Raw genomic sequence first — 14,315 nt, 5'->3', positions numbered from 1 at the left:
AGACTGAACATAACAGATCCCAGCAGAATTCTGTTATAACTTCCTATGGCTGCGGTGACTTGATATACCTTCAAACAGGGACAATCTATGAGATAACTTTCCCTTTTATATCCTGACAAATTGGATCTGCTAGGAGCTGAACCTTGTTTTGATACTTTCAATGAGTCTAAAAGACACGGAGAATGACTCATCTTTCCAAGACAAGTTGACTCTGTGTTTATGCATAGCTCTCATTAGGTTGTGGTTGTTTTTTTGTTGTTTTTTTTTTTTCCTCCAGTTAAGTTCAGTATTTCTACTCCATAAAACTAATCAGTTGGCTGCTCCACTGATCTCCTTGAATTCTTTTTAAAAATCCAATGGCAGAACTGTCACTGTGTACTCCCCAAATAGCAGAATTGCTTAGAACTGACAAATTCCATGTTACAATTAGGGGGTCAGCAGTTTCCTCTGACTTCTGAATCTGTGGGAGTACTCCCAGTCCTGGCAGCCTGCTGACACTCACTTCATCACCCTTTTCTACTACCTCACTTCACCACATCTCCTCTAACTCTTCCTGCAAAGACATTTCCTTAAGCACTTCCATACCAAACATCAGTGCAGAAGATTTTTTTCTTGTCAACTCAAATGTTCACACTATAGTTTGATTATTTAACAGCACACTGTATGGCTTGCTCTCTGACACTCCTAAAAAACAAGTTCTATAGTTAAGAAATTACTTTCTCATGCAGCCTACTTTACAATAAATTTTACACTGGCTGTGTTAGTCCCTATGTTTGTTGTTGATACAACTTCTTTGTGAAGGCTCTCTCTAGTTAAAAAGCAGCCTCCCTCCCTAACTTTCTTTGTCAAAGAACTTCTTTTTTTTCTTTAAATATAAAAAGACTGATAAACATTTACTCAGAGAACAAAATCATTGTTCTAAAACATTTTTCAAGATATCTGGAAAATTCCTAATTTTGGCTGCACCTACCAATTTTCTTCCATGTATTCAAATTTTTCAGAATGTTAGATTCACCTAGTCATGGATTCTTAAACCACTACATTGTATAAACATCTATTGTCATCACACTTAGGATACATGGGAATAACTACAGATTTTCATTATTATTTGGCTTTCTGCCTTTGCCATGCAGTAAGATCTCCCTTTGTGATGCTAAGGCAAAAGTTAATCAGCTAAGCAGGGTAGGTAATTGGTGACAGTGCCTGGAGATACACTATCCTTCCTACGCGAGGCTTACAGTGTCAACTTAAAAGATTTTTGTGCTCATTACTGCAAGTTAGTCTAATTTTCTTTTAGTTTTGTTTTTATGCATATGCCATAACCTCCCCACCAGCAGAACTTACAGTCACTCCTGTATAACTGCACCTGGAATAATACTTCTATCTGCCAAGTACTTGAACATGTATTTTCTTTACATAAACACAAACACACACATCTACATAGACAAACTACACAAATGGGAAGATGCACATATTTACACACTGTACTTTATATAATACATGTGTATACATATATATGTATCTTCACTTTATATACTTATAAAAAAAATCTCTACTTTCTATTCTTTCATTTTAGTTTAAGTCATTTAAGAAGTTGCTTATTTTACGATCTCCTCTTAAAGAGATTTCCCATTGGTTGAGCCTGTTGCTAGCTCTAAACTGCTTGAAAATTTGTATTCTATCCTAAAATGCTATGCAATTCTTAAGTATCCCATTGTTAAGTGATCTTTTGCCTGTCCACCTAGGTAAAATATTATCTGGCCTCCTTCATTCCGTTCTTACCCTCCAAACATAAGTATGGAATTAACTATACTCCCCACTACAAAGAATTAATTTAAAATACCTCTCGAGAATCCTTCATAATCTAGTGGATGGCAGTGGTCATTGTCTAAGAGAACTCAATGTTTAGCTGTTATACAAATTTAGAAGTATGACTGTTTACCTCCTTATCAATAAATGAGACAGTGTAATTTAAAATAAAACAAAACAAAGACAAACTGGATATTCTAATTTAAGCCGTGAAGAAATGCAGCGCTATAGATTTAACACCATCATTTTAAGAAAGAAAAAGACTGTACAGGTTTTTAGAGCTCCAAAACTATTAACAGTAGATACCTCTTCAATTTAATACGCTTTTATTACAAGTAGGTAAAACTTATCTCTAGAAGAAAAAGTTTATATATAAAAATCCAGTGCAAAATGGAAGCACCCTACAAAATCTGCATCTCTGTTCCCACTGACAGGCACTTAGACCTTGCAAGAAGAACTGTGATCTCAGTGACTTCAAAGAAGTTACTCAGCAACAAAAAGATTAGATGGGATTTGCTGAAGTTGTAGCAGTTGACTTCAAAGAAAAGAAAAAGACTCATTGTTTGACAGGTGCAAAAAAATAATAAAAAATGTATTAAACACAATATGAAACAAACATACATTAAATAGTTTGGTTTCCTGGTAGATACTTCAGATTTTCAAATGAGTTTTTATAAAATTTACATATTTAACGAAATGATTTATCATTGTGAAAAACAGGTCTCTATTTCAAGTTTATATTAACTATAAATATCTAAGGACAGGAAAGACGCTCTTCAGGTTGGTATGCTTTACTTCCCCATCATTTATGTCTTCTGCTCTTTGCCTTTTGGAGAGAACATTACAGCATATGGCTGTCGTCTTTTTGGACGTTGGCAGGGTGCGACATCCTCTTTAATATACCCTTAAAAGAATAAGAACAAATCTGAAGTGATAGATATAATACAACAACATGCATAGCTTCAGCTTCCTTTTTTGCTTACTCTCAAAAAAAATTTTCTGACTATTTCCCCCCTCCCTCCCTTGACAAAAAGTTACAGATCCCAGGGTGCTGTATCGTTAATGAAAACACTCAATTGCATTCTGATGGGTGACCACACAGTAATGCAGGACTGACAGGTAAGACTAAAGAGAAGAACGGAGGCTATGAACTGTTCATCTAAATACAAAATTGCATTTCTCATCATCTTTTCTGCAGAAGATTTTACATAGGAGTAACAAAGTATGTTAGTACTGCAAGTTCAGCTGTCTGACAAAATTAACTTCTTAAAATGTATTCCAGTCATATGCAGGAAAAATTTAGGCACATGTGTTTTGTGAATTTAGAGTACATCCCTCTGTTTTGAGAGCATTCCCTTTTATTAAAGACTAACTGGAAAAAGCCAAACCTACAGATCAAACACACTTTGACAGCTTTCTGATAAGGAAAGTGCATAGGAAATTTCTGTAACACGCTCAACTTCGCTAGCAATGACAGTAAGCAGGCACTTCATGCAAACCAGTTACAGCATCTGGCTTGTGTCAAACCTTTACTGTTTATCAGCAGTAACATCTGTTGAGGTGAGAGTAGTAGATTCCTACTTCATAGTTGGAAAACGCTTTCTATACAGTCCTCAGTTATTTTAAAAAATCCAATTGGTTCAAGATACCAGGAAGAAATAGAAAATACATCCTATATACATGCACAACTTCTGATAATTACAGTTGTTCATCATCACTGGAACCCTTCCCAGTGTTCCTGCTGCACCGTCGCTTTTATAAAGGAAGGACAGATCTGAAGTCTGCCTTTTTCATGCTGTTGAGGACCATTAACAACTGACCAGCTCTTGCCCTAGCTAGGAGATTGCTAAGAATCTAAGAAACAGGAGTGCAAGTAGATTCTACATGAGTAGTAATAGACAACCTCTGTAACAGGATATCTTATCACCTGTGTTATAAAATGGACATTGCTTAGTCAGGATCAGCTTTCTCCTCAGTTGGATTGGGTAAAAGGCAACCAAGGTTGGAAGAGGAAGGACAATGATTTGTTCATCTTAAAAAGATAATTATCTCAAAGCATGGAAGAATTCTCACCACTGTAGAGCCTCTCTCATAAACTAAGGTATAGAAGGAATGATTTAGCCACAGCCAAGCCATAGCTAACTGGATACAGGAAGGAGGAAAGAGCTAACTTACAAAGGAAGTGGTGATTCAGCAGCGTTACTGTGGTACAGGCTGGCTGGACTGAAGGATTCACTGTACCATACACAGTAACAGAGACAAATTTTATGGGAAAAGGACAGAACATTTTCCAGAAGCCTAATGGCTGGCAAATTTGGTAACTAGCTTAACGTCTCATAGCAGATCTTTAAGAAAGGGGAACCTGACTAAAACTTCAAAGGGAAATCTCACATTTGACACCCATGATATACAGGGAAACTTACAGTTCCGAATGTTATGCTTGAAATGCACACATTCCTTATGAATTTGAAGCTGAATTTCTATGAACTCAGCTCAGTACATCTTGATTAAGCAGTTTGATTTGTACTGAAGTTATCTTAAGGATCTGAAAAATCAATGCTATTTGTTCTGACAGATTAAGTATGATATGGTAACAACCACACACAAACACATTCATATCCCTAGCTGTTTTCCTACACCTGCTCTGAAACTGCTGAAAACAGACAAAATCAGATTAACATTTTGAGTTACTTAATTCATATTAGTTGCAAAGAGTTCATACAGGACTCCTTATCTCATAGTTTCACCGCTGTGAAGAAACGTACATACAGTACAGTACAAACTTTAAAACCTAAGTCCTTAGTAAAAACTAGTTCTTGTATCAACATTCAGGACTTAGAGAAGTTATTTAGAAAGAACAATCTTCTGCGTGAAGTCAGAAAAACAGCTTTTGAGTTTCACTGATAAACAGGGAATGTGTATTAAGAACTACCTATACACATCTGACCCTCAACTTTTCCATTTTTGTTTTGTTATAAGGAACTCCCAAGACACAGACAAAGTAGATCAGTGGTGCTGCCTTCTGTCCTCAGCGAGTACAATCTCTCAGCCTTTGCCTCTGAAAATGATGAGTTCTTGCTTTGGTTGAAAGACAAGTAGGGTTTTAGCCAAATTCTGTGACAACACCATTTACTTCAGCCTTCTCTATCTAGTTTATGACAAAGTTTCTCTATATTTAATTCTTCCTAGTAGTACAGCAGCTGCTAAAAAAAAAGACAATATTCATTCAAAATAATGGTTACTATTAAGTAAAAGGATCTCAGAAAGGCTAGGTGAAAAAGGCTGCCTGACAGACTAGAAACAAAGCATTTTTTAATGTCCTTTTTTTTTTTTTTTTCCTAAAAATGGTTTCCTGGATTTATGAATCATTTTTTGCACTAACCTCTTTCCATACAAGTTTGAGTGGAAGGAAATCCAACCTCCCAGAAATTTTCAGGTGTATTTGGTGGAATGTAACGAAATCTGTGTCTTGAACAGGCAGCTAGCTTCTTTTCTCTCTCCTCTTCTGGAATATCTGCATAATACTGTATGTGAAATAAAAAAAATCCAAGTTAACAGATTTATTATGTATAGAGAAACTGCTCTACAAAGTGACGTTGTCAATGCGTGTTTATTAACACAGTTATCTAGAAGTAATGGTGAGGATAGTCAAGAGTAAAGATTTGTCATCCAAATGACAAATATCTGGCCGTTATCCTAGAAGTTTACAGAACTTACAGATTAAGCATAGCCTTACAGTGGCACATTTGTTAGCTTTATATCTTTTAGCATACCACAGGTAAAAGGTTTAGCAGTGTGTATAATTACTTATGTCAACAGTTTTACTGGCTGATCTCATGAAACTGGCACAGGTGTCAAGGTAGATATGAGTTTCCTAGTAAACAAAAGTTTCAATTTGCATTTACAAATAAAAAAAGTAAACATCACGCTACAAAATTCATGCTTCAAAATTATTTCCAGAATCTAAATTTAGAGCTTACAACAAACTTAGGTCAAAATCCTTCCAGCTTTATTATCTTCAAACTAGGAACACATAAATAGAGGGTTCGATCACCTCTCCTATGAGGAAAGGTTGAGGGAACTGGGCTTATCTAGCTTGGAGAAGGCTGTGGGGAGATCTCATTGTGACCTTCCAGTACTGGAAGGGAGAATATAAATAGGAGGGGGAACAGCTGTTTACAAAGGTGGACAGTGATAGGACAAGGGGGAATGGCTTTAAACTGAGACAGGGGAGGTTTAGTTTAGATATTAGGAGGCAGTTTTTCACACAGAGGGTGGTGACACATTGGAACAGGTTGCCCAATGAGGCTGTGGATGCCCCATCCCTGAAGACATTCAAGGCCAGGCTGGATGTGGCTCTGGGCAGCCTGGTCTGCTGGTTGGCGACCCTGCACATAGCAGGGGGGTTGAAAGTAGATGATCATTGTGGTCCTTTTCAACCCAGGCCATTTTGTGATTCTGTGAAACAGCTAGTTTAACACACTGATAGACCACTGAGACTCCAGAAACTACTTAACAGTTGTACTTTGTTTAAATAAGTAGTACAAGTAGTCCCTGTGCTAGAGACTGCACCGCGAAAAGTGCACACATCCTCCAAGCTTCTTTGCTGCATGTTCCCTTAAGTTTAAGGAAAACAAACATTAGTTTTCTAGTGCTTTAACTTGTGATTCTAGTTTAACATCTCCTAAAACAGCAATTGGGCACTTAGCTATCACAAGGTACTACAGCATTTTCAAAGCTGAAAGCATTATACGATTCAAGCGGAAACACTAAGTTTGGATTGCACAAGAAGCCTGGCCCTCATAAATGTGGTAAAACAATTTCATCAAAATTATAATTTAAAAAATGCAGAATTAAAACCTCATTAAGTCATCTAGAAAGTAATCTAGAGTGGGAAACAGGAAAAGAACAGAATATTTCTGTCAATAGAGATTACTTCCTGTCTCCATCTAACGGCAGCATTTCAAAAAAAATCTACTTACTTAGAACAGTAAAGTACACAGATAAATTCCTTTTTTCCTAACAGATAGCATGCAAACCATAAAGTACACACAAAAATCCTCCTGTTTCCAAACTGCTAACAGCAAAACTCCTTTCATTGCCTGAATCTGGAGAAATTTAGTTTGCTACTGTCTTATCCACAGTTCCCTTCAAAGCAAAAAGCCTATGGCCAATGCCAGAATTCGAGTGGGTATCAACAGCTCAGGGATTGAGTCAGATCAAGTTGTCTTCAGAGACCCAGCTGGAAAACTTTCTGTCACTGCGTTACAGATGTAGAGACTAATGAAAGAAGAGGAACGGGCATCTAGTACATATATCAGTATACACTAATAAACTTTTTATTTTATTAAGAAATGATGTGGAGTTAGAGTCCACAAAATTAATTATAAAAATTCTACAGTATCTGTGTGATTATTAGCTGAGTTTTTTTTTTTTTAAGGATAAGTAGTACATATTGTATTTGTCCTTTAAAGAGTTGGAACTTTAGAAAGTACTACTGAAAATCTGCAGTGTATTGCATTTTGGTGGAGGGGCTAAACAGATTATGACTGGTGGGGAGTACTTATGTATCAAACAATGATAAATACTGTGCAATTTTGGAGGAACAGAGAACTAAAAAAAAAAATACCCAAATCAATCAAGTTTATCGATCCAAAGAAATTAAAAGTAGCTTCTTTATTTTAGCTTGTTTAGAAGACTGAAAAAGTGACACATGGCTGCTATTAAGAAAAAATAACTCAGCTGTCTTCTAGATGGAGATATCCACAGCATCCTCAAGCCCCACAGAACACTGCAGCTAGGTTTTCCTATGTGGGAAAAGATACACCTGCAGTACATTCATCATAACATAACTGTTTACAGAACTTTTATTTGCAGTCTTAAGAGAACAAATCTTTCAAATGCTCTTCCTGTTAGTTTAGCACAGTTGCCTAGTCAGTTCTCTAATCTAAATGTATATAAAAACACCGACTTTGATTATCCTACTTGAAGTGTAGTGAGACTGAATCACACTAACAAGCATTTTATTTTACGAACTCTTTCTTTGATCTCATTGCAAAGTCATCGTAACAGAAGACATCTTACCACATTTTACATTGTGAGATGGGTGAGATCTTTGAAACACTCTTATGACCAGAATATGAAGGACTTTAATTTCAGTTTGCTGGAGCACGTGCATAAGTCAGATCTCTCACATCAGCTCACAATGAACAGGCATCCCCCCTGATACTGCCTGAAGCACTCAGCCAGAAACTATTTACTGATTTCAACCCACACCCTAAGCATTTTCTCAGACTTAGGAAACTTTTCAAAATCTTCTGACTAATAAGCCAAGACTTTTTAAAGTATTATTTATGCTTTGTCTAATACTCCTTTTTTTCCATAGGCATTTCATTGAAAGCTAGCTTTATCATGCATGTTGCAATGCTGTAGCCAAGCATTCCATGCATTCTATGACATTCATCTTGAATGGCCTGGACTTTAAAAACAAAAATATATATATATTTTTAAAAGTTTAATGTGGAGATCTAATACTGTAAAAACCAAGGCTGTTAATGTTTCCAGAATTACTGCTCTAATTAAGTTGCCAAGAAGTAACGAACTGGATTGACTGATCCATAGCTTACAGATGCAGGAAATTGAAAGTTAGCATGCAGCTTCTGGGCCACGAAATAGACTGAAGGTTTTGGTTTTTCTTTCCTTCCCTTCAACATCCCATTTTCCTTCAAACTGTCTGAATTAAGCACATTTTTGAAAGTGGTATTTATAGTTGACTGTAAAAATTATTTTAATTGAGTTTTATGAAGGATATTTTTCAGGAACATGTTTTTGACCAAAATATAGCCCAATAAATTTTTTCAGCTAAGTAGATGCAATTTAGCTATAGAATGTCCAGCAGCAGAATCTATGAACAGCAGTGGTTCCATACCAATACATATTTGTGTGGAAATTACATGAAAAGACTTCTGAGATAATCCATCATTATTCAGCCATTACTCAACAATCCTGGCACATTTACTTATTAGATCATTGCCTAATTAACTCAGCCTACTCAATCAAATTAAATATGTCCTTACTATACATATAACTATGTCAATATTTTATCTTTCTTCAAATTATATGTAAGCCATTCAGTAATTTTAAAGAAAAACTTGTAATGAAGAAGCTTAAAATCCCATACGTTTCTCCTGGTAATATAAATTTTTGTGTACATTTATAATATACATTTACATTAGTGCATTTGTTGGTGTAACAATCTGAAAATACTGTTGTCTCAAAAAAAGAAACAAACAAGAGACAGAGGTACAACAGGAAACAAAACATACTTATTCAAGTACCCGTGTATAACAGTAGAGTTTAGAACTAAAGTTTAGAAACTTAAAATTCTTTGATTAGCTAACACTTCTTTTATTAACAAAAACCACATTGGAATCATGCTGCCAGAGGCTTTTTACCTTCATACAGGCATAGAAAAAAGAAAAAAGTTACATGTGGTTACTACAGATTAAAAAAAAAAGTAACTTTTGTAAACAGCTTTGGTAAACAACTCTTGGCTCCTGTGTATACTGAAGATGATGTGACCAGACTCCATTTCAACAGCACTTCAGAATGTAAATAGTACAAGAACTAGAAGACCAAAACTACCAACACTACTTACGATTTCACATTCCTTACAAGTATGGCCAGGCAATTTTCTTCTTTCTTCTTTCTTTCGAATCACCTCAATATGAGGAAAATCTAACATAGTATTCTTTCTGAAAAGCAAAAGTGTTTTCATATGATAGAGCATTTATTTCCTCTATATGTCTGAGAATTTTCTTTTTTTTTTTTTTTTTAGGATAAAATAATGGATAGCTTCAAAAAAAAAAAAGTCACAGCATCTACAAAACATACTACATTTCATATTTGAATATGATTACTTTTGTAATTAAAACAGTTCCAGAGTTTTTAAAATACAATAAAATCCTTAAAAGAAACCCCCACACATACGCATGTCAGGTGTTTATGACTTTTCATCATAGGAAAGTGAGTTGATCTGAATTACTCAAAAATATGAGTTCTGAAGAACATTTTGGGACTCAGGAGTTCCCACACTGATATCTGCAGGAGGAATGTCATGCTGCTATTAAAACACTAAGATTTTTTACAACTAACGTGCTCTTTTTTTGAAACCACAAAACACTAAACAGATTTTCCTCTACAAAGGAAATAGGCCAATGTTAAAAAAAAAGACAGTATTTAAGTGAAGGGCTTGGTATCATTATGAAATGAAGACCCAGACTATCAATGATGATCAGGCATAAAAGCAACAGAGGAAGTCCTAAGGCATACGGTTATTTTGCATCCCTCATTTATTGCTTAGAGGAAGGGAAAAAAAACCACCAAAGATAACAACTTTTTTCTTATTTATATAAGCGACCCATCAGCTCTTTGACGATAAACTCATGCATGGCTACATGCCCATATGAAACCGCATGGATTACAAAATACTTCATTCAACAGGATTATAAAAAGCAGAAACATCATTCCTTACTTTGCAACAAATGTGACTGATGTACCTTAATATGTGTTCTTCCCCCCCCCCCGGTCTACTTCAGCTTTTATCTAATTCACAGCATCTTTTTTACCTGTGCATCTTCAGCTGCTAATAAGTTGCAAATGAACAGGTTTGCTTTATGGCAGAACAAGTTCTCTTCAAGGAGGAAATACCCTTAGAATACCTATGTTAAACAAACTACTTTTATTACTATTTATATTAGGCAAATTACCTTTCATCGCTTTTGAAATATGGCTCCACAAAAGCTTTCTGTTTGGCTTTATCTTGTTTATCCTCATGTTCTGTAAACACACAGAACAAAAAGTCACATGTCACACAAGGTTAAAAGACTGCCTGCAGAAACGTCTCTGAAATGATTAGTGGGCTATTAGATACATAGATAGCCATGTTCATGCTGCTCTGAGGTAGAAGATACAAATAGAAAGTAAAAATAATACAGAATTGGTTGATCAGTGATTGCAAAGCATTAGGAGGGAAGAAGAAAAAGAGCAGTGAGATAAGATGAGCAGAATAGGACCAGAAAGGTTACTTAAAATACAAAATATTGACAAATCTCAATATAATTGGGGAACACAGAAATCAAGTAAATCACAGTCCTAACCTACAGCCAAAAACTGGTGTGTTTTCCTTAGGAGTGACTCTGTTGTACAGCTTCCATGTCAACTTCCATTACAGCTCCATATTTGTATGCATGTAATATAAATGAACCAACAGAACAATTTTCATATCTGTTTATATTATGTCATTCAATGAATAAATTATCCCATGAACTTATGAACAATGAACTCATAGTTTATTTGGCGTATTTGTTCCTATGGAACAGACCCTGACTCCAACTTCTGCAGTCTGACCACACGAACGAAGAAAGAAAAAAAATATATCTCTCTCTCACTCTTTGGTTTCTTGCTTGCTACTGTTATTCCTTTGTCCTGCTCTTCACCATGCACAGTTTCTTTTTCATCGCATGCAGAAAGACTATCTTCTGGTAGGCATGATTCATATTCTCCATCAGCTGTCCGATCAAACATTTCTGTTATGGTATCATTCATTTTTTTTTCTCTTACTATAACTGGAAAAAACAAACAAAAAAAACACACTCAAGGAATGAACATTCCAAATCTCTCTCAACAATTTAAGTAAAGAAGGCATGCTTTGACTGAATGTATATTAAGAACTGACACCTACTTCCAGCTCTAGTACTGATTAACTCATTAACAGTACGTCTATTCTTTCTGAAAACTAATCCAGTGACCTTTAGAATGTGAACAACGCTCATATTTTTCACAAAGATATCTTGTTTTTATTTTTAAACTTTGATTAACTGCTGAATCACTTTGATATACCTTTAAACTTCAACAGTACGTGCATAAGATTTTGGTTGTTGCAATAACGGACTCTTGCAAGCAGAAGGAAATACTTTTCTTTGTATAGGAAACAAACTACAGAAATGTGATCAAGCTGCAAAATCTTGAAACAAAAATAAAGCAACAGTAGCAAACATCCCCAAACAAACAAAAAACAACAAAAGAACTAAAAAAAAAAACAATAGAAAATGACCACCACCACACTCAAAGCAAAAACCAGAATGCAATCACTGTTGGAAGTCGTGGCCCTGCAACCACAGTTTACCACATATGTTAAATGTGATATAAACACATCTGGATTCATTTTAACTACACTAGTTCTAATTATATGCTATTAAAAATGAGATTGGTCTTCCATAGAAAGTCTGATATGATTACCTATCAGTCTTTCAAAGCACCTAGTTGCAGGTGTGCTCATTAGAGGCTAGAACATGGAGAAAAAAAAAGTATTTAACTTCTTAAGCACTGTGAAAGCACAGTTCTGGCTTTGTCTCACAACAAACCTTGTTTAAACCATTTAAGTTTAAATAAAGAAACAATCTCCATCCATTGTACTAGCAGACAGGCTGATCTTTATAACTGCAAAAAAATACGTGTTTTTTTGCCAATTTATATTGTCTAATCACATATGGGAAAAAACTAGCCTTTGTTTTCTCCTCCCCCCCCAAAAAATAAATAATAATAAATAAATAAATCCAAAGAGGGGAAAAAGAAGTCTTACTTGGACTGCTTTCCTGGGTTTGCTCTTGATTTTTCATTTTCAGTAGCACACTTTCACTAACGTATGTATAATCCATATCAACAACTTCCCCTCCAATTCTTGACTGAGAATCATCCTGAATAAAAAAGGAAATTTGACAATTACACTCAGAAACAATTGGTGTGATCAATATTGCTATTATATAACCAAAACCATTTTGTCACTGTTCCTGGAAAATATTTGGACATTTATCTGGTGAATTACATTATCTGCTAGACAAGAAATTCCTTAAAGTTTTCATGTTAAAATTCTGCAAAGAGAAAAATTAATCATACAGAAATTCAAAAGCAGTCAGTCTCAATTCAAAACACATTAAGATAGATCTTATTAGAGAGAAAGCCAACAAATTTCAGGAAAATTCTCATAGGCAATTTCTAATTTCTAGTAGGGAACCTGTACCCAAGCGTAAGAAGAATAATTGTCATGATCTGCACATCTTCCATTACTTAACAAACAGAGACGTCTTCATGAATGCTCACACAGGAAAAATCATGAGATTTAAAACATTCTTGTTTTCAACAAAACCCCAAGATACCATCAAGTCCATCCGTTTCATCCTGAAAACCCACATGGCAAAGTTGATCAAATACAAGACAGCTGAAATGTTACAGGATAATTGAACTATGCTGTGAATAAACAAACATTATATAGGAATGTGAAAAAGCATCAAGTGAGTGAAATTGATTTTAGTTAGCAAGTAGGTTTGGTCTGCCTGGAAAAAAGTTCATGAGGTGACTTCTAAAGGCTTTTCTTCTAACGTTATGGAACATGCCAACCTGTTGCAAAGTGATGGCTCACCTTTGTATCAATCACAGTTACGTCCATTTTGTACTGTGCAAGGTCAGCTCCTGGGTCTATGCTCCACTGAAGGTTTTCTAAAGGTTTTTCTTTCAGGTCTGGATACAGAGAATATGACAAAAAAAGACAAATCAGAATCAAATTCTGTAAGTAGCATCTGATATGTAAAATTTAAGTTCAATTTCTTTTCACCTTTGGTTTTAAGAGGATTGACTTTTCTCAAATAATAAATACAACAAACATAAATCATGTATTTCTGAATCTTCAAACAAAACATTTCAAGGTTTGTTATTTTGGTGGTTTTTTTTTGCCATATTCAGGGAGCACACCATGCCTATACATTTCTACAAGGTATTTAATACATAACTACTCTTGCTGATAAGAATCTGTCTCATTCAAACCAAGTAATGTTAAAATTGCACAGAAGACATTAGATTAGAAAAAATATACCAGTTAATTCTTAGGACACAAGAGTATAGTAGTGTCTGGTCATTGTTCTAGGGATGGCTCCCAGTGCAGCTGTGAACTAGAAGTTTAGATTTCAAGCTACACAGCAACACCAACCACTCTTTTTTTTTTTTTTTTAAACTTATAATGTAAACTTTTAAGTATTTCTACATCAAGTATGCAGTGCAACAGCATAACTAAGGAATATAGGTAATACTACAATCCCAGTTATTAAAATAAAAAAAAATTAATCTGGGATCACCTACAGGAAAAAATATACAACTTCCACGGAAAGTATTTCATGGAATCTGTTCTTCTAGTAGATCATAAGGCATTAACGAAATGGCTTATTTTTTATACTTGAAAACAGTTTTCAAGCATTTGACGTAGACAGTGAAATAGAATTTCAGGAAACTTGAGTTTAAACTGTCTGTAATTCACATGCTGCAGCAAGGCACTGTGCAGAAAAAAATGCTAAATAAATGAGATAAGATCATTCATTATTTGTTGAGTTTCCAGCTGAATGCCAATGATATATTATATAGAGGCAAAAGAATACAGGGAGATACTACTAAAGGAA

At 35.1% G+C, this 14,315-nt stretch overlaps 1 protein-coding gene across 5 annotated transcripts in view; it reads right to left on the bottom strand.

Moving 5' to 3' along the window:
* Nucleotides 1-1,543: 1,543 nt before the first annotated feature.
* Nucleotides 1,544-14,315, bottom strand: part of RBBP8 (RB binding protein 8, endonuclease) — a 34,164-nt gene continuing 21,392 nt past the window's right edge. For all 5 annotated transcript variants that reach the window (XM_090137456.1, XM_031612791.2, XM_090137459.1 and 2 more), the window contains exons 14-20: nucleotides 13,289-13,386; nucleotides 12,452-12,566; nucleotides 11,259-11,435; nucleotides 10,578-10,647; nucleotides 9,467-9,563; nucleotides 5,192-5,333; nucleotides 1,544-2,713 (exon numbers count right to left, since the gene is read on the bottom strand). In XM_090137456.1, the coding sequence (XP_089993582.1) occupies nucleotides 2,616-2,713; nucleotides 5,192-5,333; nucleotides 9,467-9,563; nucleotides 10,578-10,647; nucleotides 11,259-11,435; nucleotides 12,452-12,566; nucleotides 13,289-13,386 (797 nt within the window). In that variant the 3' untranslated portion in view covers nucleotides 1,544-2,615. The remainder of the gene's footprint in view (nucleotides 2,714-5,191; nucleotides 5,334-9,466; nucleotides 9,564-10,577; nucleotides 10,648-11,258; nucleotides 11,436-12,451; nucleotides 12,567-13,288; nucleotides 13,387-14,315) is intronic.

Source organism: Phasianus colchicus, chromosome 3 (genome assembly GCF_987193195.1).
Source record: "Phasianus colchicus chromosome 3, bPhaCol1.hap1.1, whole genome shotgun sequence".
Taxonomy (NCBI): Eukaryota; Metazoa; Chordata; class Aves; order Galliformes; family Phasianidae; genus Phasianus; species Phasianus colchicus.
Note: the sequence above shows the minus strand (reverse complement) of the source record. Positions and strands in the feature narration are given on the sequence as shown.